Source organism: Falco naumanni, chromosome 19, assembly GCF_017639655.2.
Source record: "Falco naumanni isolate bFalNau1 chromosome 19, bFalNau1.pat, whole genome shotgun sequence".
In the NCBI taxonomy this organism is placed as follows: domain Eukaryota; kingdom Metazoa; phylum Chordata; class Aves; order Falconiformes; family Falconidae; genus Falco; species Falco naumanni.
In genome coordinates this window covers 4,182,613-4,210,063 of record NC_054072.1, presented here as the reverse complement: position 1 = coordinate 4,210,063, position 27,451 = coordinate 4,182,613, and the positions used below count along the sequence as shown (strand labels likewise).

The 27,451-nt window shown below is 56.4% G+C and overlaps 1 protein-coding gene across 1 annotated transcript; it reads right to left on the bottom strand.

Annotated features, from left to right (window-relative positions):
- Positions 1-27,451, bottom strand: GFRA2 (GDNF family receptor alpha 2). The gene is made up of 9 exons (XM_040618269.1): positions 27,140-27,451; positions 21,423-21,737; positions 17,748-17,831; positions 12,933-13,281; positions 2,340-2,449; positions 2,115-2,255; positions 1,857-2,032; positions 1,216-1,269; positions 1-1,014 (listed from the first exon to the last, which is right to left on the bottom strand). The coding sequence occupies exons 1-9, from the start codon at positions 27,177-27,179 to the stop codon at positions 886-888; spliced, it is 1,398 nt and encodes a 465-aa protein (XP_040474203.1). The 5' UTR covers positions 27,180-27,451; the 3' UTR covers positions 1-885.

The following is a 27,451-nucleotide window of genomic DNA, read 5'->3' as shown; positions in this document are numbered from 1 at the left end:
TGTAGATGTATATGGTTATGTATATACATACATATATGTAGGTATAGGTGAACAGTATATACATACACTATATATGTATATATAAAAGAAAGAAAACTGAGAGGAACATATAGAGGGTTCTGACCACTGACGGGCCAGATCCCATCCCAATCCAAATTCAACTGGACAAGGATTTTTAAAAAATCAACCAAAAAAAAAAAGAAAAACCTCCCTCTCAAAGTGACAGATTGAAAACATCAGGACAACCTCACAACGTTTGAACAGTAGTTTCTTTTCTCTTCCATTTTAAAACTCTCGCTGACCACGGGAAAGAAAAAAAACCCAAAACCCCCAATAACAACATCAAGAGCTCCAGCGAGTTCCCTTGGAGGATGCAGAAGAGCCTCCCGACGGTGCTCCATCCCCTGGGATGCTCCGATGCGGAAACCTCACCGTCCCCGCGGCCACCCCAGCGCACCCGGGCCGATGGGTGCTGCAAATAACCTTCGCCAAAGCTCTGCTCGACATTTATTTTCCCTCCCCGGTGCCACTCTGGATCGCCTCTTGCAGGGCACATGGGGAGGTTTTGCCACGAGCCATGGGCTCCTGCTTTAGAAAAGAAACCCAACACACCGTAAAAGACAAAAAAAAAAAAAAAAAATTAAAAAAAAAAAAAAAATGAAAATAGGAAGAAAACCACCAAAGTTTCCCAGCATGATGAGGGTCCTCCTGCCGCCCGGTGTGCTGAGGCTCAGCATCCCCAGGGGTTGTGAGCATTTCAGTCTCCAACACAAGGCGATCCTTCCCTTCCCCGTTGCTGCCGCAGGAACCGAAGCGAGAGCGAGCGTGCCGGTGGGCACTTGTGTAAGCGTCCTCATCCCGCCAGCCGCTGCCTTTCTCGCCCCTCTATAACGCCAGCATCAGCAGGAGGATGGGCACAATGGGCAGGGTCCGGCCCGCCCAGTGTTGGCTGCCGCCTGCCTTCTGGTCCACAAACGTCTTCTGGTCTGGCATGATGTCTGTGGTCAGCTGGGTCTGCGGGCAAGGGGACAGCGGGGTTTCACCAGGGCTTTTTTTTGGGAAAAGCATCCAACCTTGGAAAATGCCTGTCATCACCCTTCAGGCAGTGAAGCCAGCGGTTCCCAGTCTGGCACATCCTTCCCAAGCCGTTTGCAGTGGGAAACAGCTCTGGCACCAGGACCCCCCTCCCCGTGCTCCCCCCTGCCCCAGACGTACCTCTGAGTAGCACAGGCTCTGCTCTTTGGACTTGTTTAGCTTCAGTCCATGCTCCTGGAGAGGAGAAAGGGGAAAGGCTTAGGGCAGGGATGTGCACCCGGGGCTGCTCCTGCCTGGAGTCGCACCCCAAGGTTTGGGGTCCCCAAGTTCCCCTGGGAGCTGCAGAGCTGCCCTGCGAGGGCGCGGGGCGATGCCTGCCTTACCACCCGAGGAGCAAAGAGTGAGCCCACAAGCCCAGCACAATGCAAGAAAATATGTGGGGTTTAGGTTTCCCAAAACATCATAGAATTCAATCTGTTTTCACCCCAAGTGAGCCAGGGGCAGGAGAAGCTGGGCTTGGGGCAGCTACACTGGCTCACCTTGCCCTGGGCACAGTGCTGTGCCAGGCAGGGGACGATGCCACAAGCGAGGGAAGGGCACAGATCCCTCCCCACGCCAGACCCCTGGGCAGTGCCCAGACCCCCAATTACCAGGGAAGGCCAGATCCTGCCGGGCACCTGGGTACCCGCACTGCATCCTGACCGAGATGCACGCACTGAGCAGGACTTTTTGCTACCCACGGGCTGCAACCGACCAACAGACCCACTAAGGGTCCAGGCCAGTACCCCCAGTTTGCAGCAGTGCCCCGGTGTGGGTCCTACCTGGACGGAGGTGCAGGTGGTGATGACACTCGTGTCATACATGGTGTTGCTGTCGTTGATGTCATCCGGCAAGGCAGGGCTCTTCTCTGTCTTCGGTGGCAGGGTGATGGGTGGCGAGGGGTTCTTGGGGGATAGGTTCACATCGGTGCCGTTGCCGAAGGCTTGGATGGCATTTCCTGGGAGCAGGAGATGTTTATGGGGGGTTGCACCCCAGCGGTGATGGGGCAGGGTGAGGAGGGGGACGGGGATGCGCCTTACGGAGACAGGGGTTTTCCGTGAAGTCTCGGAGGAACTTCTCGCACTCCTCCTCCATGTTGCCGCTGCCTTTACAGGAGCACCAGGGTGAGATGGTGATGCTGGTGGTGCTGGCGTCAACGTAGTTGGGCGTCATGTCGAAGCCTGCTCTCGGGCAAGGAGAAGGAAGAGGGATGAGGGGCCAGGATGGGGGAGACCCTTCAGCATCCCGACCCCCCCGGCACTCACCAATGAGCCCTGCATAGGAGCCCAGGCATGCCTGGTAGTTGTCCCCGGGGCAGCTGGTCAGGGACTGGAAGGAAGCTTGGCAGTTGGTGTGGAAATCAGCCAGCCGGGACCTGGGAGCAAAGAGCAAGAGGGAGAGGGACAGGATTTCACCTCTGCTCCCGGCACGGAGCAACTCAGCGGCAAGGAGCAACGTTTGAAAAAAATAAAGGCGAGAAAAGAAGATAAACGGGGTAGAGAGCAGAGATCTAAATGAAATCTAGACTCAGGAGGTGCAACTTCTTGCCTTGCCTCCCCAGCCCGACGGAGGGTCACAGGTGCCATCCCACTGGGATGAGCCCCCAAGCCTGGGACCCTTGTTCCTCCATCGTTCACTGCTCCCCACCCCCCCCAGCCCTCCCCAAGTGCTGCTCGCCTGGCGGAGCACACCGTAAACTTCACAACCTCATTTGGCCGCCCCGCTCCCGGCGTCATTACATGACTGTAAAATTTCACTGCTTGTTTTTATCTCCCCCCTGAAATGTTAAAGCTTAGAGCGCAATTAAAATGCCTGAGGTTGGGGTTTACATTTTTCCTTTCTTCCTTTGAAGCTGAGAAGGGAAAAAAAAAAAACAAAAGGAAGGCTCGCCGAGACCCCGGGGGCTGAGATTCTCGTGCCCTGCCTGCCAGACTCAGTTCTGGGGGCAGAGCAAAGGCAGAAAGAGCAGAGATGGAGAGAACCAGAAGGACCAGGAGGAATAAAGAAGGGACAAGAGGAGCAGAGGAGCTGATTTCCACTCCTAACGCGATTACTGGCTTGGTTACCCCTTCTCATCTTCTCTTCACTGCTCAGCGTAATGCACAGAAGCAGCGCAGGGAGCGATGGAAGCACCGTTCTTTCCAGGTGTATCAGTAATCTGGCTCCACAGAGACAAACCCACGCTTCCCCTGTGATGCTCTGGGGATTTTTCTTGGGATGAACTGAACCACCAAGGTGGAAGGATAAAGAAATGGGAAGGATGTAGAAGGGGATGGGCAGATGGACCAGGTGGACAGATGGATGGGCTGCAGTTTTCCAAATTGACTCGGTCATTAGATGAGTAGACACGAGGCTGAATTGTGGCCCACACTGGATCTCAATCACAGGGAGGAAACGCCGCAAAGCAGCCAAGTTGCTGACACTGTAGATGAGACCTTGCATTTCACAACAGAAAATCTCCTCAGCTCTTTTTTTCCACACTTCATATAGAAAGAAGAATGCATACATTATTTTCTGTAGCTTCCTTTTCCTTCCTTCTTAATTAAATGTCATCTTTGTCCAACCAGTGATTGAATCATCCAACAGTACCTGCCTAAAGCCATAAAAACTGATGAAAATAAAGGATAGAAATTGTCTTTTTTTTTTTTTTTTAATAGGAATGATTTGTTTTCAGAAGGTTTTGATCAAATTAGACAGAGGAACAAATGAAGCAGTGATTGAATGAAGTGGAAGGGATCTGCGGCCATACCTTACATCCACCCAGCACTTTTCATCACACCAGACCTCGAGTGCACGAAGGGAGTGGGGTGCAGGTACCACCACAACGCAGCCAGCACCGGGGAGGAGCAGCGATGCTGCTGCTGAGCCCACAGCGGTTTTGTAGGCTACGTACTGGGGAAAGGACGTAAGAGGGAATAAAGCACAGCTGCTCAGGACTGGACCCAAGCACTGGATGCTCCATGCGGGAATGCAGTGGTTTCCTGGAGATTTTCACTGTTTCCAGCCATCTGCGACTGGGGCTTTTTCCAGGTCATGGGGTTTCACAGCCACAGACGCAGTCGCCTTCTGCGGAGCGGCTGAGCCTCCTCTGGGGACCCCTCGGTCCTCTGGGGACCCCAGCATCACCCCACAGCGAGCATCCCAGCCGAGCTAGGGGTTGGCAAGAGCCACCCATGCCCTTAGTACCTTCTTTCTGCTGTTTCCTGCAGTTGGGTGTGCAGGTCACACTCTGGTTTCGCATGCTGACGGGCTGCCAGTGGCATGAACTGGATTATTTTCCCACTTATACCAGCTGCCTGACCCACTTACAGCCTCCCAACAGGCTGCACATTTCCAGGGCAAGGTCAGCCTCTTCATCTGGGTTATTCAAGCACTCCTGATGAGAAGACAGGACTCCTGGGCACCGCTGTGTTCTTCTACACATTGGATGCTAATAAATAGCAGTAACGCAACTGGCATCACCTCAGGGAGAGACGTAGCTGAGGGGTGTGTGGGGCAGCTGCTCCGTGACACGGGCAGGGAGGATGGGCTTGGGCTAAAGTGCTGATTTCAGGGAAAAAAGGGGATTCTGCAGCTCTTCCTGCGGCATGTGTGAGACAAGGAGCAAACTTGCTCCGTCTCCTTCCTGAAAAAACCCTCACCCATCCCAGGAGCATGTTATTTTCACCAGCCCCACGTTTCTTTTTCCTCCCTAGTGATTTAGTACATGAGGAAGGACACACACCCCCTCAGTGCCCACAGCACAGAGAGGGAGGCTGGGGGCTCCAATCCTGCGCTCACTCCCAGGACCGATGCTCAGCTTGCAGCACACCGTCTCCCTCGCTGGAGCTGTGCACGAAGCCCAGCGCGTACACAAAAGCTTTGCCAGGGGACATCTGCAGTGCTCAGCAGCCAAAGCAGCTCAAGGTCAGGGGTGCTGCTCCCCACTCGCAAGGTGGGAGCAGGAGGGAGAGCCTGGGGGGGAGGGGGTATGGCAGAGCAGCAGAGCTCCAGCTCCACTCCCTTCACACATTCCCCATCGCAGGAAGGTATTTGGACTCCCTCCTCCTCCCCTCCACGGGAGATAAATAAAGTTTGCGACAGCATTTCCCCTCTCCCCAAATCAGAGGTGAAGGCACGTCAATTGTCTTAAAGAACTGTGGCAAGTTCATCACCGAGCGCCACGAAAATTTGTCACGCTGCTCCCCGGAGCTCTGCTCCTGGCTTGTAGCATCCTCTAAGGCAAATGTTATTCTTTTCATAATACATGACAAGCCAGCTGGTAATCTTTCCAGAATATCCAAGCCAGATGTCACTCTTTCCGTTGTATACAATGAGTTTGCAGTCGCTGGATGAAACTAACTGCCAGGAATAAACCTTACTGGAGCTGGCCCATAGCTTCTCAGATTTCTGCTTTTAAGTGCCCCGGCAAAAAAAAAAAAAAAAAAAAAAAGAGAGGGTGCCAAGTCCATCTTAGCAGAAACAGGAGGAATTGGTGCCAAACGGCTGGCTGGCAGCTCGAGGCAGCAGGTGGGTCTGGCTGGTCTCTGCCTGCAAAGGCCAGACCCAGACTGGGAAGAGCTGGGCTGGCAGCTGGGTCAGGGATAGAGGGATGGGGAAGGAGGACGGCAGCACGGGGAGCTGCAGAGCGCAGCTTTGGCCAGCACATTATTTTCCTGAAAGGCCTCCAAGGGGGGGGGGGGAAGGAAAAAGAAAAAAAAAGGGTGAAAGAGGGATTAACAAAAATTAATTCTATATATACACGTATATATCATATCCCAAACCCGCTCCAAGTGCTGCTTTTCAAAGCTTGGCATTTCCAAGCTGTTCCTCTTTGATGCATCCAGAAAAGGAGTTTGATTTTTGCTGAAAATGGGTTTGATTTGGGGTGAACAAGACCAAGGGGAGGCAGCCCCAGGGTTCTGGGGGTTTTAGTATTTCTCTTTCTCCCTGCCCAACTCCAGGCACCTCCCAGGGTCCCTGCAGTGCACCCATATGTACATCCCCAGTGCATATACCTCGTGTTTAGGGGACGTCGTGCATCACTGGAGGGAGCATCCCACCAGCTCCCGGCTGATACCTCATCTCCCAGCCTTGTTATCGCACAGGAATTCAGAATCACCTTGCCAGCACCAGCGAGACCCCCTCACTCTGACATTAAAAGTTACCTGCACAGCAAAGGCTTTTTATTTTGTGGGTTTTTTTCCCCCCCTGCTTGTTGGTGTGTTGCAATTTATAAGCAGAAAAATCCCCAGAACAGATGCAAGGTGCCTAATTGGGTGCTAATTGTTCCCATCACCACACGCCTATGAGAAGTCCAAGCCCGGCGCTGGTAATAACTCACTACCCATCAAAGCGAACTGTATCAGGCTCCTGAATATTTCATGCAGAAAATGTCCAAGATGCGGAGATTACTCAAGACATGTTTTTCACAGGCAATTTACAGGGACCAAGGAAAAATGGTTTTAATAGACACGAGCATTGAGAAGCGGCTCAGAAACGCGCCTCTCCCCCCCTGCAGAGCAGTGGATGTTCAAGAAGCTGCGACAACATGCAAAAACTCAGCAAGACATAAAAAACCCACGGGCCCGCTGGGCATCCTCCTCCCTACACTCCCTCTGCCAGCTCGTCCTGCTGGAGATGAATGCTTTCGAAGCCAGGAGATGCAGAGATAAAAAAATTAGCCTCAAACACCAAGAACAGTGGCCAGGTAATTCAAAGAGCCCTGGGGATGGGGATCAGCTAAAAAAAAAAATAGAGAGAAGCTGAGGCAGAGCTCCACTTTTCTGGATGACCCTCTACCAAAGCTAGTAAACAATTCACAGAGGGGAAAGAAAAGATCAATGGAAATACCTGTTTGATCCAGGAAAAGTTATCTGCCTCCTCTGCAGACCAAGTGACCTATTCTGGTATAAGCCAGGAGGGTTTTATTCCTGCTTTTAGTGAAAACTGTATCCCTGCTGTAGCACAGCATCTCTCTGTGGGATGGGCACCGGTCCCCATCCCAAAGCTGCCCCCCACCCCGGGAGGCGGGGGCAGCAGGAAAGAGGAAAAAACAGAATGAGCCAGAGAGAAGCAAAAGAAAAATCCCCAAATTAGAGTAAGCAGAGCTAAGCCGGCAAGAGGAAAAAAAACATGAGGACAAACAGACAACGGACCAACTGGTAAGTTAGGAGTCGTTGATTAAGAACTTTAGTTATCCATATGTATTTTTAGGACATCACATTTTGATTCATCACAGATAAAAGCAGTTAAAAGGCTTCTTTTTTTTTTTTTTTTCTTGTATCCTCTTGCCTATGCTCAAACCCTATCATTACCCGGTAAGAGAAGGGAAGAATTAAACGCACGCATCATTTGATTTTAATTGAAGGACTGTTCTATTTCATTGAACTGCTAACTAAGCCGAACAGGAGATTGTGTTTACATAAGCAAACCCCGAGTCAGTATAGACTTGCTGTCACATTAAGTCAATACTTATGAAGGCTCTCTATTTAATTATTCAGTGTGAATTGACTTATTACTGTGTTAAGAGCGCGGCTAGCCCTGAGCAAGGTGGCCACAGAGCTCAGCGGTCCCTTCCAGCTGCCTTTGCAGATGGGTGCCCACAGGGTCCTGGGGGACAGGCACTCGGGGGGTGCTGCCCCACTGGCCCTCTCCCTCTGTGCCCCCGTAATGGGAAGCCAAAGCCACCATCCTTTGCAGATTTGCTAACTTCAGGTCAGATTTGGAGGCTTCCCTCAGCAGGTTATTGCAGCCCCAGTCGCCCAGCCTTGGTGCAGCCACCCACCCTGGGCACCTATCAGGTGCCCTGTCCCCCTCCAGCCTCAAGCACTGCTCCTCTCTACCAGCACCCACAGCGTCTGCTAAATCCAGGAGCATTTTTTCCTCCTCCTTCTTCTTCCCAGACAGCTATCTGGACAGCCGAGCAGCACTTCAGAGCTTCTCTCATTACACGATGTAATGAGAAAGTTGAGCTGCTGCTCCGCTGTTTATCAAGGAAACATCCATTATAGATGGCATTTTTGTCTGTGCTAAACAAAAGGCGTGAAGACGAGGACGTGGGTTAAAAAAAAGTTTTGTTCCCGTGTTTGGTATTTAATCAGCAATCCAGCTTGGATCCGTTCCTTCCCTCGCACGCACCCCGAGCCAAGCCTCACTGGTGTGTCCCTGGGTAATGAAGCAAGCCTTCCCCTCCCCCAGGTATCGCTCCTGAATTAGCATCCCAACCCCAGCCGAAGAGAGATGGTTTCTGCTGTGCAGAACGGCATCTCACCAATGCACGCAGGCACAGGGGTCCTGCGAGGGGCTGGGCAGTGTCCGTCCCCCTCCCAGCCGCAAATGTGCTGAAAACGGGGAGAAAAGTCAGGCAAATGAAACATCACCCTGCTTTTGGATGCTGAGGAGCTACAGCCAGTGGAGGCTGGGAAATTCTTCAGCACCAGCATCACTGAAGCATATAAGACCAGATTATTTGTGTTCCCGACTTGCTGATGCAAGATGAAAAATACAGCAAACTGCAGCTGCTGAAATCAGCTCTTTTCTCCCCTTTCCTTCCCTTTCCCCTTAGCTGAGGTTAGTGTTTTGCAAAAGGTTTTTATATTCTTGGAGCTAAAACCTGTCCATTGCAATCAGACACAAAGCTCGGGGAGTTTGTCAGGCTCCTCTGTTGTGCCGGGAAAAGCTTCCTGGCACGAAAAGCTTCACAAATTGCAGCGATCTGAGCCCGATTGCTCCTGCTCTCACAGCCGGGAGCTGGAGAAGGGGCTTGGAGCTGGAGCATCGCACCAGGGATTTTTAGCAGCCTCACGGGTCAAGACCATTTGAACTGCTTCGTCTAGAGCAAAAGGCAGGATTTTAGCCCAGAATAACCCAGATTCTGCACCCCACTCCCGGCAAGGGAAAGGCACAGGCTGAGCGCTTGCCCCCACCAGGACGTGAGCCCACGCAGGGATGCACAGGAGCTCGGGGGCCACATGGGCTGTGGGGACCCCCAGGTGATCCAGCCCCTGCTCTATGCCAGGATGGTGCCCACTGGTTAAAATACCCCAGCCCAAAGCATTCAGGAGCCAGCCACCTGCAGAACGCTCTTGGCCACAACAGAAGAGCTGGTGGCTTTTATCTCCTCACCTTTGTGACCACTGAGGGGACAGGGGCTGGTGTTCAACGACCATTTAACCATCAGCCCTATGCAGCTGGAAAGCAGCTGCAGAAAGCTGTGAAAGCTTCCAGAATTTTCATCAGTTTGCCATGCTGGACCATTAATTTGCCCTCTCCTCCAACTCTTCTGCTTTTGGGAAGGAAGCCACGCGACCTCAGGGTGGGCTGCATCCTGCAGGAGCAGCAGCCCCTATGAGGGGCAGCCCCCTGCACCCAGCTCAGCACCGACCACAGCGAGATGGCAGCAAATATCTCCCAGCAAAGTCCTATCTGGGTAGAGAGGGCTTTGCCGTTCATTAAGCGTTCAGCCAGGAGGCTTAATTACGCTCGCAGCCCGTGCGGGAGCATTATCTCATCTCCTGTCACCGCTGGGTTTCGGAGCAGCTTGCCGATCTGCTTCGGAGTTCAATGCCCTTGCCAGTCCCGCGTGCAGATAAGGAGGACGAGCATCCATCTGCGATGCCGGTGCGATAAGCGTAAGCACCGTCACGGATGGGAAATCCCACGGCAGACCCCAGCCTTGCCTTGCCTGCAGGCAGGGGCTGGGGATGACAGGACCAGGACGTGGAGGGGTTTGATGCTCAGTTGCTCCTGGGGGGAGGCTGGTGGGTGCAGATGCCACGGGAAGGAGGACAAAGCCTGCACTCTCTATTTATACCCATTCCCGGCACCTGGTGATGATCTTGGCAGAGGCTGCCTGTCAATGCTTCGTTATTTATAAACACAGAGGGCCTTGGAGAGGCTGGAGAGAGAGGAGATGCCCCTCCCTTCCCCCAGCATCAGGCAGCCCTGGCAGATCACCCCGTACCTGCAAAACAAGGCCAGAACCGCTCAGCAACGGGGATGTCAGACCACCAAGCCCACCCTGCCCGCACATGGATGCCAACCTCACCAGGCTTTACAGGAGAGTGGCACGAGCTGCTCCCCCCGAGCTGGGCCAGCAGCATCCCAAGGGGTCCTGGAGTGATGTACTAGAGTCTGATGATGCTCCACACCCTACCTGCTCTAGGGGAACCTGCTTTAGCAGGGGGTTGGACTAGATGATCTCCAGAGAGCCCTTCCAACCCCGAGGGTCCTGTGGCTCTGTGGGTGCAGCATTGTCTGCACAGTGGCTCCAAGCACCGAGGCCGCAGCAGGTGCCTCTGCATCACCACTGAATGAGACCCCCTTCCACCAAGCCAAATCTACTCTAAATACCTCTGGCACCTCTGCATTGGCCAAAAGCCTCTGATGAAGAACAAAGAGCAGCTGCTGGTGGAGTCTGCATTACCCACGGGGTGGTTAGCCTAGATTTCATCCAGCTCCCGAGCCTGTGCTTTCCAGGCTCACTAGGAGTTCTCAGCCTGGAGCAGCTGGGAAATGCCAAGAACGTGCATGGAAGAGGAGATGAGGCTGTGGGAGAAGGGTTCAGCTGGCAGGTAAGTCCATGCCCACCTCTAAGCTGGGAAACTGGACCCGCAGCAGTGGGAGCTACAACTCCCTGCCCGTGCCTGGGGCCACTGGGCAGCCAGGCAGCTGATGTCGAGCAGCCAGGGCAGCCAGCACTCAGCCAAGACTCTTGACAACGACGGTTTTCCTTGACCAGCTCTCCTCCACACCCTTCCCCCATGGGCCAGGGGACATGACGCCCATGTGTGCATCAGGCACAGGGTGAAGGGCCATTCCTTCATCCCCAGGGAAGAGGTACCAGCAGGAGATCTCCAGATGGAGATGGGGATGGGGGGAACAGCAGCAAGGAGCATAAACTGCAGCCAGCATGTGTGTCCAGGGACAGCACAGTGCACACACCGCCCCTGCTAGAAGGCTCTGCCAGAGCCCTCTCCATCCCAAAAGCCAGGGAGAAAAAAGCCAGACCCTCTCTCACGTGCAAGGCAACATCAATAGAGAAAAAAAATCTTATTTTTTCCCCCCTCAGCTCAGGTGCCGGGCACGGCTTACCCCAGGTAGGTCACCACTTCGAGACACTTTTGCAGCTGCAAACACAAGGAGATCAAGTGAGCTGCTGGAGCACAGCAGCATCTCAGACTATCCCCGGGTGCGGGCTCCCCACCGCAGGCTTGTACCCCAGTGCCACAGCCTGGTTAATGTGACTGGTTTTAACAGGGGGTTTGGAGCAAACCCGCCTGCCTGAGCCTTGGGGAACACTGCTAGAGCCCCCCAGGGCAGAGCTGTAGGAAGCAGATGGGATGGGACCTTTTGCAAGCCCAGATCCAAGGAGTGCATCCATGCACAGCCCCGCAACGCTGCACCACGGGGAGGAAACAGCCGAGGTTAAGGCAAAACTCTGCAAGCCAATGCCCACAGCTGGATGCTTCAAAAAATGCTGGATTTGGGCACTTTGCAGAGCCCCCAGCTGGGGCTGCCTCTCCCCAGCCAGTCAGCATCCACGCTGCTGCCAGAAAAACACATTTCCAACTTGGAGCAAACACCCAAAGCAGCTGCCACATGCTTCCCCCTTTGCTGCTTCACCTCTTTCTGGCAGAATTTCATTTCATGCAGGAATAGGCTTATAATTAATTCTCGGCAGCTCCGTGGCCTCTCTGGCCCCCCCCAACATGCTGCTAATGCAGGTTATTCCCCTCCACGAGCTGATGCATCCGCAGCATCTAATGTCTGAGCAAGCATCAGGCCTGCCGACGGAGAGGTGCTACCATTAATTTGGCCGCGACTCGGCGCAGCTCTGGTATCTTTTATTCATAGACATTGGCTTATTGTATTACTTTTTGATAAAAAGCCACATTCCTACGTTTCAAACACATTCGCTTGCAGCCAGAGGAAGACCTGAAGCGGTGTTATTTATTTATTTCGCCACCAGGCTCTGGGAAACTCCATCACCTTGATGGCAAAAAGACCCTCCTTCTCGTGGGAAACATATTCTTTATGAGGCTGATCCAGCCCCTGGAGGGTGACAGGAGTTTTTTTGCCATATGAATAATGAGTTTCATAACGGAACAAAAGCCTGCTCTCCCGACTTTGCTTCGCAATGGGGAAAAGAGTGGGTTTCACCAGCCATGGAGTTTTGCTGGGGATGCTGAAGGCACGCTGAGGGATTTTGCTGTTTGCAGGGCACGGGTGCCCCCACTGCCGCAGCACCTTTTGCACATTCACCCCACACACACAGCGTGGGGAGACGGAGCGGTCCTGGGTGGGCAACAGAGCCAGCATGGTCCCCAGGGACTCAGCTCCACTGTTCACAGCAGAGAGGCAGCTCCATCCCCACTGCTCTGATTCTGCCCCACGTCTCTATCCCACACCGAGCACTGCTGGAAGGTATCACCCCACCGCAGCCTCCCTGGCCAAGCACGGGGAAAGGCAGAGCACTGGTTTTGCACTGGGGGTTTCAGAGCAGATCAGACCTCAGGATGGGGTGGGGGTCTTGGCTGGCAGCCCCAATGCTTGCAAACCACACGCAGCCCTGCACAAAGCCACAGGTTCACTCCAGAGCAAGGGAGACTGACCTCGAGGCCACGTCCTACCCCACAAACCTCTCCAAGAGTAGCCAAAACCTGCTCACTCTGCCCCATTCCACGCACAGAATACAGCTGTTACTGGAGAAGACCACGCGGCACTGGGAAGATGCAACCACTAAACTTGGAATGGGGTCATGCAACAAAAGCGCGCTACAATCCCGGCCATGGCCCCACGCAAATCCCCCTCTACAGTCTGCAGGTCATCCCCACGGCACTGGGAAGTGCTGGGAGAAGCCCACGCAGAGCCCTTACCGGCAGAGGTGATCCGTCCGGCACGTGTTGCGCAGATCCAGGCAGTTGGGCTTCTCCTTGTCCTCGTAGGAGCAGGAGGGGACGATGGTTTGCCGCCGGCGCTCGGCACAAGCCTGGTCCTTGCAGGAGCAGAAGAGGAGACGGTAGGTGTATTCACTGGGGACACGGTCGAAGAACTGGCGCAGAGCCTTGTGGCATTTCCTCCGGCTGCAGTGCTCGGTGGCCGAGATCTCCTTGCTGCAAGTGGAGATGTAGCCTGAGCGCAGGCGCTTGCAGTTGTCATTCAGGTTACAGGCTTTGGCCGCGTCGAGGCAGTGGTTGCTTTTGGAGTTGGTGGCAGGGTCCATTCCTGCCCGGAACGCAAGAGGGAGAAGGGGTGAGCGTGGCATTGAGGGATGGGGAGATGCCCTCAACCTAGGGAGGTGCTATGGGGAAGGGGGTTGGCATCGGCATCACCCCCTGGCATCTCCAGCACAACCTGTCCCTGCTGGCAGTGGGGAGGGGGCTGGAAGCACCTCTGCAGTTGCCTCCCACTTCATCCCCATCCCCTTGCACAATTTAGAGGTTCTCCAGCACAGAAAGAGTTAATGCACACCGATTGCAGCCATGGGGGGAAGGGACAGGACACCGGTCAAACAGTCTTCAGTGCATAATTCATGCCATGAATTTGCAATATTTTTTTTTCCTTGTCAATTATTCAAAGAATAATTGTTAATTATTCAGCCTGCTCCAAAGCAGAATAATCTGCTGAGCTGCACAAGGCACCCTGGCCCCCACATCCAAAACTGGGGCTCCCCAAAACTGGATCACCCCCCCAGCTATCCTCCCCAGGGCTGAGCACTACCCAGGCAGGGACAAGGCTGCCACCGGAGCCAGGTATGGGTGGGATCCCACCCCCGCCCTGTCAGCAAACAAACAGGGAGAGGATGGACAAAGCCAAACCAACACACGGGACCAAATGCTGAATTTTGTTGCTTTTCTGTTTTGGGTTTGTTTTGGGTTTTTTTTTTTTTTTTTTTTTGTCAAAATGATGGATCACCCTCCGCAGCCCAGGTGCTATTTTAGAAGCCACCTGACTGGACCAGCCACCTAATCCCTAAATTCCTCCCCAGCCTGTGGATTCCTCCATTGTGTCCCAGCTTCCACCAGCAAAGATGAACAGCAGCATCAAGGAGGGCTTCCTAACAGGGGTATTTGTAGGGTCCTGCTAATTAGCAAATGGCAAGCAGCTGCCTGGGTGAGCATCGTCCTCCACCTCCCCCTGCCTCCCCAGCTGCCCAGGGGCTGAGCAGTGTTTTGGAGTGCTGTTCGCAGCATGGGACCCGACTTTGTCTCGTTTTCCCACAGTCTTAAACAACTCAGCGTGAGCCTCGGAGCTGGGAGCTGCCAGCACAGCTCTGCCTACGTTCAGGGGTCCTGCTTAAAAAGTAAAGCTGGAAGCCCATGTCCCACTGCCCTTGGGGGGTGTTTGGAGCTACTGGGGGCTCGCTGCCCCCAGTCCTGACATGTGCTGTGATGACCGTGGGGTCCCTGCAGCTCCCTTTGCCCAGGGCCAGGACCCCCCAGCTGGGCTGTGGTGCCATAAGACCCCAGAGCCAGGGGGGTAAAACTGTTTGGAGAAGAGCCCTTGAAATGCCAAATGTGTCATCCCAGTGATGAACGCCCACCGTGGAGATCTACCAGGGAGAGGGAAGTTTAGTAAGACATATGTAAAGTGAGTAGTTCTTATGATATATGATATATAAGTAGATCTGCCTTGAAAAATAGCGCGAGAGGCCAGAAGGTCGCCTGAGCTAACGTTGGAGCCGGTGGATGGTCGGAGTGTGACCTGGTGCTGTGCTGGGGGGGAATCCTCCTCCCTGCTCCTCCTGCGAACGGGCTGTGAGCCCTGTTAGGAATAAAGCCATGAGAGGAGGGAAAAGAGGTGAAGACAAATCCTTTGAAACTTCACACCCTCCTTGTGCAGCCAAGCCCCAAAGACAGGATGGGGCAGGGATTGTCATTTTGCTGCCCAGGTCCCTCCAGCTGAGGGCTGAGGATGGAGACAGCTCACGACACTGATGTCCAAGGAGCAGGAGGGGAAAAAGATGCTCGAAGGAGTTGGGGGACACATGGCTCTCTTTCCTCCTTGCCCAGGCCAGCTCCCAGTTTTGGGGGGATGCACCAAGCACTCTTTGCACCCAAGTGTGCTGGTGGCTGCCCCAGCTCCGAGCCCTGCAGGCAGTTAACAGCCAGCGCAGCAGCTCTCCGGCACAAGCTGGGATCTGCGCAAAGTGTCGGCTTATTTTCTAATCCCCCTGAGCATCGCTCCTGCCCTGCCCGAGACCTGCAGGGACCTGGATGCATTTTAATAGAGCCGATGCTTGGAAGTGCAGGGTTTCTGGGGAGCTCATTAATAAAGCACAAGCATGAAAATTTCATGAGGCGAGAAGGAAACGGGGGCCAAGGAGCTGGGGAGGGGACAAAGCCAGGAGACTTGGTGCCACCAGCCGTCCCCTCAACAGGCACTGCATGGCCTTTCAGTGCAGGAAGGGGTCAGGGGCAGAGGAGGAGGAGGGTGATGAGGAAGGCAGTGCTGCTGCAAGCCGACGCTGTGTTGTGCAGCGTGGGCTGAGGCCGGGGGTCTGCCACCCACCCACCTCTTGGATGCTGCTGGCTCACGTTGGTGCCCACATGGGCAGAAACACAACGTGGGGCTGCTTTCCCAACCGGAGCCTCTTCCTTCTTCCCTGCAGGCTGTGGTTTCCACAGGGCAGGCTCCAGCTCCTCTTGGCACCACAGAGCATCCTCACTGTGGGCCGGGGATGCTCTGCTCCATGAGGGGGGGGGGGGGGGGGGGGGGGGGACACCGGGAGCGCAAAGCCCCCTGTGTGGGGAGGGCTGCGGTGGTGCTCGTTTGCGATACTCGCTCATGGTGCCTGCAGCTCTCCCCCGGTCCCGGCAGGCTGCCCATCGAGGGTGCAAGGAATCAGAGCACGGTGGCATGCATCGCCGCCCTCCTCGCTTGCACAGCCCCTTCTTTCTAGAAAGGTAAGGTAATCCTGCCGCTAGCCCCACGGGCAATTAGCCCGGCTCTGCCTCAGCCTTGTTATCAAGAAACAACACTAACAGCTCATTTGCTTCAATTGCTTTGGCTCCAGGTCGGGGCTGGGGGTCCCGGGGGGGGCAGCTGCTCACACTGCTCACACTGCTCCAGCCCCGTGTGTGGGGACGGAGAAGGGGTGGAAGAAGCATCAAGGCCACCCTGCTGGCCACAGCACATCTCCGGAGCATAGCAACAGCCAGTTCCCCCCTTCCCCCAGCCCCAAAATTGCCAGACAGGCTTCCTTCTCCTCTCATTTTGCTTTTATGAATAAATCAACCCATGAGCGTTTAATCCCCCACTCCAGACACTTTGCTTTTCATACTTTCCAGCAGCTAAAATATTTCCTTGACGCTAATGTAATCCAAAAAGGCGTGCAGGAGACGGGAGGGGGTGGCATCGTCATCCTGAACCGGTGCTAAGCTCCCCGGAGGGAGCCTGGCAAATTCGCTTCGGGAGCTAAAACCCAGCAGATGACGGCAGCGAGGGGATGGGACGTCACAGCCCTTCTCCGAGGTGTCCCCAGGTGAGCCAGGGCGGCTGCAGACAGGGCTGCACGGGGGGGGGGGGGGGGGGGGGGGGGGGCGCAGCATCACTGTGGGGTCCCCAAGGTGCTGCCACCCTCTGCCCATGTGCACCCCATAAGGTCTGGGGACACAGAGCCCCCAAAAACCCTGGTGGGTGGCTTTTGGGGAGAGGGTTAAGGGGAGAAAGAGCAAGGAGAAGCCAAGGCATTGCTGACCTAATTTGAAAAGGGGGGTGGGGGGGGGTGGGGGGCGGGTCGCAGCACGGAGGGGTTGTCATGGAAATAGACGTCTATGGAAATAGACGGCAAAAAAAAGTTCCCGAGGATGGTGGTGGAGTTTGGGCTCCCGAGAGGAGGATGTGGAGGCAGAGATGCTCCGGAGGGCGCGGCATCCTTCTCCCAGCAGTATCCCATCGCTCAGCGCAAGGCCAGCTGCCCCAGGGAGAGACAGCAGATAGCCCCCCCACCCTTGGCTTCCCCACATATGGGGTGTCCTGCCAGTCCCAAATCTTCCAGAAGACAGAACACGTTACACGGAGCGATGGATGGGCAGCGGGAGGGTCTGGTCCCCCTCAGAGCCTGGGCTGTGCCTGTGCCTCCCCCTCCTCCCCTGCCTAATGCCGCGACACTCAGCTGCACGAAGGGAGGCATCAGCAAGAGAAATGAGGGAATTACAGGCTCTCCAGCCCACCTCGGCTATTTTATATAAGCCCACGGCTGGAGGCAGCTGAGTCTAGAAAGTAAAAACCTAAATCACAGCCCGGGGCGGGGAATAGGAAGCCCGAGGAGAAGGATGCTGCCCATGGCTCTGCCATCACTGCCGGGCAGGGGCTCAAAGCAAGGCGAGCTCACCTTCTCCCAGCAACGTCTGATCCTGCCAGGGAGGTCTGGACAGAGAGGATCTGTCCCAAAGTGCATCAGACCCTGGCAGCACTCAGGAACCAGCCCCTACATCGCACCCCTCCACCAGGTTCCAGCATCCCAGCCGGCTGTGGGGGCCACGTGTCATCCCTAAGTGATGCTCAGGGCATCAAGTCTGGGGCGGTGGGGGAAAAGACGGGCAGGAGCGTGGCCATAGGAGCTGGAGGAGCAAAGAACTAAACCACAGGGAAGGAGCTGCAGGTTTTCCTTGCCAGGGAGCTCAGTAGCAGGTCTATGTTCATGGGCAAGAGAAGATAAAACAGCAGAAGCATGTTGCTTTTATTACCTGAGAAAATTGAAGCAAGTCTGAATATATCAGAGAGACGAGAGGTGACCGGCTCGTAGGGGGAAGCTTCATAAAATTCTTCTCCTAGAGTGGGAGGGAAGAAACACAAGGGGGAGAAAAAGCAAATTAAAACCCACAACGAATAACCCCAGCTGCCACTGAGGCTATGGCGGGGTGCTGGCACCCCCCACCCACCCCCCCAGTGTGGCAATCTGCAATTTGGGAAGGGAAAAGCAAAAAAGCCTTTAAAGCACCGCCCTGCAACGAAAGGAAAAGCTTGTTTTGGACCAGCTCAGCTTAATTCTTGCTGGCTGGGAGGTTGTGGCCGGGCAGGCAGGTCTGCACTGCTGCCTGCAGCTGCCTGACGGCTGGGTCCTGCCGCAACCTCAGCTCCTTATGCAAGGCAGATTTGGCAGCGGCCGCATTCAAACTGACCTCAGGAGTCGAGGGAATTTGGATTTGAAAGGTCAGTGTTTCCCGACTGTGGCTGCAGAGTCTGGGCCAGCTGCAAGCTGAAAGTTTTAGGGTCTATACTCAACGCTGGGTTGTTTTCTTGTTGTTTAAAAAAAAAAAAAAAAGCGTTTGCCTAAATAAATACTGGAAAGAACGTTTTCCACTCTGCCTCTGGTACACTTTGGGAAAATGGAAATATTTTGGTGGGGTGATACAGACCCAACCGGAGAGCCTCATCATTTGAAAACCAGAGCATCCCCACCACCGATCCACCCACGCTGCACTCCAGGGGCTCATCCACTGCAATCCACACTTTCCGGAGGGAACCTGAGCGCGGTCCAGCTGTTCCCAGGCTAGGAGCAAACCCGCTCTCTCCCATCTTTGATTTCAGTGCAAATTTTGCTGCCTGCCTTTTGTGCAACTCCAGAAAAGGCTGATTTCAGGAGAGCCAGCCACAGCTCTCAGGAGAGGAAACGCTTTCTTCAAACCCCAGCAGCCACAGGGAAAAAAAATAATATATTTTTATGCATATATATATATATATACAAAAAAAAAAAATATCAATGGCTGGACTTTGAAAGCTCCAGCCAGAGGCTGACCAGCAGCCCAAAGCATCGATCTCCGCTGTGCCTGGCAGCCCTTGCAGCAGGATCCCTGCCCGCAGTGGGTGCCCTCGCTGCCGGTGAGCCGGGTCTGCCCCCGGGATGGACCCCGGCAGCCCCGACCACGCCAGCCTACGCGTGCTCTGCCGAGTTATTATTAGCCCAAGGCAGCGGCATTTATCCTGTGTAATTAAGGAGCCACTTGAAACCCTGTGCTGGAAAACAAGCTCATTAAGAGGCGGGGAGCAATGCGGGAGGGCTTGCTCCAAGCCCAGCGCTGTTCCTTGGGAATCTGGGAGGGCAGAGCTGGGTGGCTGGCCAGTGAGATCCTGCTGGGATGCCACCTTGGGCTTTTTTCAACAGCTCTGGGGTTTCAGCCCATCACCCTGACCCTGGCCTTGCCACCACCCTCAGGGTGATGCTGGGTGATGCTACATGGGTGCAACAGCCCCTGCCGGGGCCAAGGGCAGCTCCTGCTGCTGCTGCTCGTCATGAGGAAGGAGACAAGCACCAAGCAGTTTGCTTCAGGCCAGCCCCCTTCGCCTTGCTGGGTTTCCTAATGCTCCGATGACAAATAGCACCTTTATTAAAGTGCATTTAGGAAACACTGTAACCTCCCGGTATATTGCTTTGCCAATGCAATAAATAATTAAATACTAAGCGAATCCTGCTGCTTGCTAGGAAAATTACTGAGCATTAAAAGGGCAGTGGACTTTTCTTGAGCTCACTGAGATGCAATTAACCTCCAGGAATGAGGCTGGAGTGAGAGCAGTCCTCCTTAATGGTAGGGACCGGTTAGCTCCCACAGCTGAGAGGCTGGACTGGAGGCCACCAGGCACAGCAGCTTTGCTAAACGGCAGAAGATCAGGGTCTACCTTGGGCTCCTCATTGCTTTTACATTCACTGGTTTATCCATGTTAAAGCTATGAGCTGCTGGATCTCCCCAAAGCTTCAGCCTCTCCTGAAGACTCGGTATAATCACTTTTCTTCCTACCTCCTCCTCCTCCCCCTCCCCTTACAGGTCTTGGAGTAGCCATCGAGCAGTAAAGCATCCTTCATTCATGTTTGCAAAGCCCTCTGAAACTGCTGAATGAGGGTTGCTAATGAGGGGTAGAAAACAAGCAATAATTCCTGCTCTGGCTGGTTTTGGGGCTCCTAGTCCCTGTGCTGACCCAGATTTGAAGGCAATTTCAGCCAGGGGAAAGCTGCATACTCGGATACAGCTCCCCACATCCTCCCCGCTGCCACCAAAGACCTCCCAGCACCATCATCACCTCCTCTGGCTTCAGTCCCAGCTCGGGAGGGAGGTCAGAGAGCTGTGCCCGCTGCAGGAACGTGCCTGCCGGGGACCGAGGCTCCTTCAAATGAACCCCTTCAGCTCAAGCCACTACAGGAGGTGGCTTTCAGCCAAGGTGATGCAATGGCAGAGGAACAGGCATTTTTACAGGCTCAAATCGTTGGTGGAAGCGGGGCCGAGCTCCCAGCCCCCTCGGGTGGCCGAGGGTCCTTCTGCTCGCAAGCTGCCACCAGCCAGGTGGACACATGCCCTTGCAAGGACAGTGCCACAACTCGGGGGCTCTGGTACCGGTAGTTTTGCACAAGTTGAAGCTGGATTTAAGAGCTTCCATGTGCAGAGCCAGTGTTAAACCCATTAAAGAGATCTAGATTGTTAAACCGATGCTAGCTCTGCTCCTCCCCAGTCTGGGTGCTGGCAGAGCCACACAGGGGTGGCAGGAGTGGGTAGAGCCCACAGGACAGCAAAGCAAACCCCACCAGCACGAGCAGCAGCCCCAGCTGAGCCCCTCAAGGCCAGTTCCTTCCTCTGAGCCCAGTAAGCTGCCCCTCTGCATCCCTGGACCAGCAGCATGAACCCCCAGGGCAGCCCCAGCCCCGGTGATGCCTCTGCAGAGGGGCGAGGGGCAGCGGGTGAAGCCCACTGCCTTCCCCTGCCTTCAGGCAGCAGGTAATCCTGACTTCAATGCATAAACCAACCCCCGGCTAGCAAAATCCAATTTCAATTACCTGCACTGCTCCAGCCTCTGATTTACTCCTTCGCCAGGCTGCAATTACAGCAGGCTCTGGTGCATCACCTCTCTGCAAGGCACGACCCCAGCCAGCCCTCCCTGCTGCTCCCCGGCCCCCAAACCCCACCAGAGCAAGGGCTAATGGGGGGCTGGGGGAGCCAAGGAGGCAGCAACAGCTTCTGCACCCCGAGAGATCCCCACAGCATGTATCGAGGTGCAAAGCCATGCCCCAGCCTTGCTTCCCTCTGCACCCCATGGGCATATACCAGCTTGCAGGTGCCCAGATGCCCAGGCACAACAGCTCTGCCACGATAGCCATCAGCTTCTGCTGCAAATGTAGCCCTCAGCCTGCTTCTCCCTTGCCCCACAGCCACGTTGGGCAGGCCAGCTCTTGGCGCAGCCCCCATCAGCCCCTCCTGAGAAAGGGGGGACCATCTGCCTTGCCTGGGGTGCCCGTGCAGCCCAGGGCGCTGCTCAGCCCATTTTTCTAGAGCAGCAAGGTGCTCTCAGAGCTTCCCAACCTTGAGGTGGGTCAGGACCGCCTCTCCTCCAGCACCCTCCACCCCAACGCAACCCCACAGAGCCCTGCCCCGTACCTTCGGTCAGCCCCAGGTGTATACTCCAGTAGATCTGAAGGCACTGAAGCTCCTTCTTCATCCCTCGCTTGCAGCGGCAGTCGTAGAGGGGGCTCTCCTGCAGCACCTCCAGGGCCGCCTGGCATTCCTTGTTGGCCAACATGGTGTTCCTGTCGCGGCCGGCCAGGCACTGCCGCAGCGTTCGGTACCGGGAGCTGCAGCTGGGCTCCGCCGCGCACAGCTCGTTGGCTCGCACGCAGTCCACGGGCACCCGCCAGCCATGGGGGTCCTGCCCCGGGGGGGACGGGGGGCCAGCCAGCGAGCGGAGGATCTCGTCTGGGCGAGGGGCAGGGGAAGGAGACACGAGGGCAGAGAGAGGTGAGGGAGGGTGACCCAGTGGGGCAAACCCCTTGTGACCCCTCCCCAGGACCCCGCACAGCCCCCGCCCCAGCCACAGTCCCCACCCGGTCCCTGGCGTTAGATCCACCTTCAGGCTGCTCCAGAGGGGGAGAGCATCCTTCCATCATGCCTAAACCGGGCCTGGATGTGTCCCCAGCCATAACCCCACGGGGGGCTGTCACACATGGCAAAATTCAGCCGGTGGCCTGAAAAACCGAGCGGGATGTCACTGGGCACCCCCGGCAGCGGTGACGTGCCCCGAGGCGTGGGATGGGGACGGTGGAGGGTTAACCCAACGCCTTGGGCAGCCACATGATGCCACAGGACTCTGTTTCGTATTAAAACCAAACAGGCAAATAAACAAACACAGCATGTTTCCAGCCCCCGGTGCTTGGGGACACGAACCTCCACGCATGACCTCTCAAGAGCCCAGGGAAGCAGAAAGCCCGTCCAAACTCTCTGCGCACGTTGCTGTTTGGTTTGGATTTTGCAGCTCATCGTTTTCAGGCCCGTCACAGGATTTTTAGGACATCTGACTCATGGGTTTTTGAGCGCTCGGGGTTGGCAGGGCTGCAGATTGGCCGTAGCAGCTCAGTACAAACTCTTCCCCTCGGGGATGGCCTCCTGCGTGCCTCTCTGCTAGCCACCCCTCGGGGTGGCAACCACCCAGCTCGCCCGGCTCCTGCCCCTGCACAGCCACTGCTGCCCCTTGGACCCTGCCTCAGCAGGCGGCTCTGTGCGTGCCTCTTCCCACCCGGCACTCCCTCAGCCCTCGCACTATTTCTATGATTTTCTCGTTTTCTTTTGCTTTTTGAAACAGATTCTTGCCAAGTCAAGCCCAGGCAAGGCCACTGGCCCATCCCATCACGGGTGCATGGGGGAGGGGGACAGGCAGCACTGGCACGGCTGGTCCCCCCATGCCTGCACCAGCCAGGGGATGAGGATGGGGTGGGCAGGACCCCCTCCCACTCCTGACCCCCTGCATCCACCGGCTTACATCTGCAGCCAGAGAAAGCCCTGGAGCAGGCAAAGATGGACACGACAGGACCCAGAGGGCATCCTCGGCTGTCCTGGAGGGTGACACAGAGGGAGACCCCACCTCGTGCAACACCTACACCCATGGGCAGTAGCTTCCCCTTCCCCTTGCTGCCACACGCAAGGCACCACATGGGCGCAGCAAACCTCAGCCTCCAGCTGCCATCCCCTTCCCAACCTGTGGCCACTCAGCTGGGTATGGCAGGGGGACAGTGACACCTACAGGCATGTGACAAAGGCCACCCCTGTCCCCCCGTCCCCGTCCCGTCCCCCCCCCAGGACAGACAAGCTCTCAGGCTTGGCAGGCGCTCAGCCCCAGCAGCAGCTACTCCACGCAGGCAGGGCTTGTCCCCTGCCACCACCCTGGGGTGGCCACCTGTCCCCTGCCTCCTGTGGTGCCACGGGAGCTAGCAGCCATGCATGCCTCTGCCCACCTCGCCGAGTCGGGACACGCTCCTCGGGCCGTGGGGATGCTCGAGGGGGGGAGTCTGCGGGAGGGATGGGGCAATGCCTGGGGTGAACGAGCAGGACGGGCAGCAGCCCTGGGTCTGGAAACCCTTCCACTGTCGGTGGGTCAAGCCAAGGAACAGATCCCGTCTTCCTGGTCTTCAGCCGATGCCCCCAAACAAACATCGTTGGGTTCAGAGAGGTCTGAAGGGTGTTCGGGTACCAGGAGCAGGTGTAGAGCCCCTGCACCCATGTTAGATCCAATTCTAGGTGGCAGATACCCCTTAGGAAGGGCCTCCTTGGCCTTTCAGGATTATATTCCACATGGGAGGCAGGCAGGATCCATGAGCGGTGGAGGCACACTCCTGACACACAGCCCGGACTGGTGGAGGAGAAACGGGCATCTCCCAAATGCTCCTCAGGGCAGAGATGCCAGGTCTTCACCATGAGATGGAGGATGTTTTGGTAGACGCTTTGAGTAGAAACGGGCCAGCTCTGCACCTCTACACAGCAGGAAAACACAGCCCGAGGCACCCTGCACAGCAGCCGGGACAACCTGCTCCTGCTGCAGCCGTCGGGATTGCTCCAGGCATGGAGAGCCATCCCACAGCGTGGAGAGCCATCCCGCAGCGTGGAGAGCCATCCCGCAGCACGGAGAGCCATCCCGCAGCGTGGAGAGCCATCCCACAGCTCCACCACGTTCCACCACCGTTGCCCTTGCCCAGCTCAGCTGCAGATCTAGTGCTCGCTCTGAGCCCTCTGCCCGGAGCAACCCAGCTCTCAGCTCCAATTCGGTCTTCTCCAGCTGATGCCATGAAGCTTCTTCCCAAAACACCATCCGAAGCCTCTCCTCTGGCTGCACTGCTGTCTCCCCGCTGGCTCCATGGGCCTCCCAGGCAGGGACAGCAGGGCTGGCAGGCAGGCAAGGAAGGGACATAGCCCTGCCTCGGTGTAAAAGGCGCTGGACCACATGGAGCATCCTTGCAAGGGGCTCCGGCACCCTCAGCAGCACGCTCGGATGGGCACTGGCTCTTGCCGGGATGGGATGCCCAACAGTAAATCCACCTGCTGGGGAGCTGGCAGGGATGCGTGGCGGTGAGTTGGCCTCAGCCTCCTGGCTTTTGCCACCTTGCTTCCACGACCTCACAGAGAGCAGGGCAGCCCCGATAAGGTGCCTGCAGCATCCCGCACCGCGTCCAAGCCGGGAGTGCCAGCAGACCCCAAAGCACAGCACAAAGCCATCCCGCTGGAGGAGGAAGGGCAGCAGCAGCCCTTCCCCATGGTTCGCAGCCTGCACAGGACAGCTTGGTCCCCCTAAATCCAGCAGCATGCTCAGCCCTGGCTGCCAGGTTGGTGTTTTTTTCCTGGGGCCTTCCTCTCCTCCTGGTCCACAGCACTTGCCAAGCCAGGTAAAGCTCTGCAGACCCCCGCAGAGGCGCAAGGTGGGGAGTCTGGATGGAGGGGCAGGACAGGGGGGTGGGTGGTGGTGTGTGAATGTCTCTCCAAAAGAAATCATTTCACAGATACACACCCGCTAAACTCGTATCAATAAAACATCTGCAGAGAATTTAAACCTAATCCTCAGCAGTCTCTGGGGTGTCAGAGCACAGCAAGGATTTGCAGGCAGATGCACAAGCCTCCGCCAGCCAGCCAGCCAGCAAACAACGCGATGGCCCGCTTTCCTCTCGCTCCCACAGCTTCCCCCAGCAGCAGCAGGCTGTGTTGCCTCTTTTCTAGCTGTAACACACGTTTCCTTTTACTGGTCCTGCCAGAGACCTTTGGACACAGGCAGCTTTAGAGGTAAATATTTGCCCTCATAACTGGACTCAAAAAAAATTTAAAAAAAAAAAAAAAATTGCTCAGGAACGTGCGCCCTGGCAGACTGGGTGCTGTGGCAGAGGTGGCTTTCTCCCAGTCAAAGGGTTTTTTTTGGCTCATCAGAAAGAAAAGCCCAGATGTGAAGAGCTGTGCTCCCCCATGCCAGGCCCTGCTCTCCTGGGGTGCTCACCGTGAGGTCATGCCATGGGGGGCTGCTTTGGAAAGCAGCAGGATGGGGACCCCCTGGTCACCCCATCCCTCACGCTCAGTCGGGAGGCACATTTTCCCTGCAATCACCGCTCAGAGTGTTGCAGGTCCTCTGGTGGGCGGGGGGGCAGCCTCCCCACCCCAGCACTCATGTAACCTTTGGGGAAGCCCGGAAGGGGGGCAGAGGGTCTCGCTTTCATGCAACCTCCCCTGCGAGGGCAAACGGAGCACGCTTTGGCTGCCTTAGGTGGGGCATGCTGGAGGTCCTTGTCCTCCAGAATCTCGCTCATGAGATGTCCAGCGGCGAATTGGACATGCGTACAAATGGCCAGTGGCCAGCTGCCCCCCCAGCCAGCTCTGGAGAGCCCTTCCTCTCCCCATTTGTGCCCCCCACCTGGCCCCCAGAGCATCCCTCCTTGCTTTCTCTGGCTCAGAAGGCAGGGATCGTGCTCTCTCTGCCCCAACACTCCCCGGGCACACTGTCCCACTGACAGATCATGGGGAAGGGCACCCCCAAATGGGGGCTTAGCCCCCAAATGCTCAGGCCTGTTTCCCATCCCACACAAAGGCACATGAGGCACCAGCTTCCCCCCCCCCCCCCCCCCCCCCCCCCCCCCCCCCCTCCCAGCGCATCACCCATTCCCCTCGCCAGCCAGAGATCATGCTGGGGAGCAGGGGAGAGCAAAAGCCTGTCACCCCCATTTCACCCAGGATGCAGAGAGCTCCCCAGCGATGCCGAGCACCCCATGCATGGTGGTCCCTCTGCCTGCACCCCCAGCCCCGCACCATGGGACGCTCTGGAAGGTTTGCTCTGCCAACCTTCAAGTCTCCCTCAGCAGCTGCCCATCCCTTCACCCTGTCCTCGCCGGCAGGGTGATGCTCCTCCAGCCCAGGCGAGCTCAGCAGAGTTTTTGTGGGCGCTCGCTGCTGCAGTGTGCTGGGGATCACACACGCAGGCACCCGCCGAGAGGCAGCGGGATGCGGGTGCTGCCGGCACGGCACAGGGAGCACGACCAAGTCACGGTCCTGCGTGGCGCCCAGCCTCGCAGAAGGCAAAACAAATGGACCTTTCTCATTCGCTTCCTTTTCACCCAGACCCACCACAGCCTCTGCCTTCCCCCCTTTTTTAGCTGCACCTTCCCTGTCTCCGTGGGAGGCTGCCCTAGAAATGCAAAGCTTTCTTCCTGGCGGAGACAAAGCTCCGAAATAACTCACACATGATCTAAAGCAACACGCACGAATTGCAACGGAGGGGACAGCAATTCCCCACGCACACACACATGCAATTAGCTCAACTTTCCGAACCGATTCTCCACGCCGAGTTCCCAGGCAGAGGCAGGGACGGTGGGGAGGGGGGGGGGGGCAAGGCGGCAGCGGCTGGAGGGCACTGGGAGAGGGGCTGGGGAGGGGGTAGATACCCTCCGAAATGCAAATCCATAAATGCAAATCCACGTAGGCTGCAAGGAGAGAGTGGATCAAAACCGAGGAGGGCTTTGCTGCGATCGCTGCCCGCTCCCTCGGATCGCGATCGGTGCCAGAGGCGGCGGCTGCCCCGATGGGGCGGCTGGAGGGAGGTGTGTGGGGGGGTGCGTGTCCTCGGGTTTATTTTTAAGGAAAATAAAGTTGCTCCTAGTTATAATCTTTGTGTCGCCTTGTCCCTCTGCTGCTGCAGACCTGGAGCCGGGCAGTGCCCGTCTCGCAGGGGCGCGGGTCCCTCTCCAGCCCCCGCAGCCCCTCACCCGGGGGAAGGACACGCCACCTCTGCCATCCTACCCGGCCAGGCGACAGCAGCCCCCCCCCGGCCCGCGGGCACCCCCGCCGGGGCCACTCACCTACGAAGAGGACGATGCAGAAGGCGTTTGCCAAGATCATGTTAGTAAATCCACGCGTTCCTCCACGTGTGCAAAAAAATGTAAGGGAAAAAAAAAAAAAAAAAAAAAAGGAAAGGAACAAAAAAAAAAAAAAAAAAAAGGTAATTCCCAAGGTAGATCCCAAATCCGGGAGAGGAATGTGGGGTGCAGGGGAGAGGGGGTGCGCTCCGCCCGGCGCGGAGCCGGGGCCCTCAGCCGCTGCGCCGGGCAGCGCCCCTCGCCGCCTCCCGCATCCCCGCCCGGCTCCGCGCTCCGGGGCTCCGCGCTCCGCGG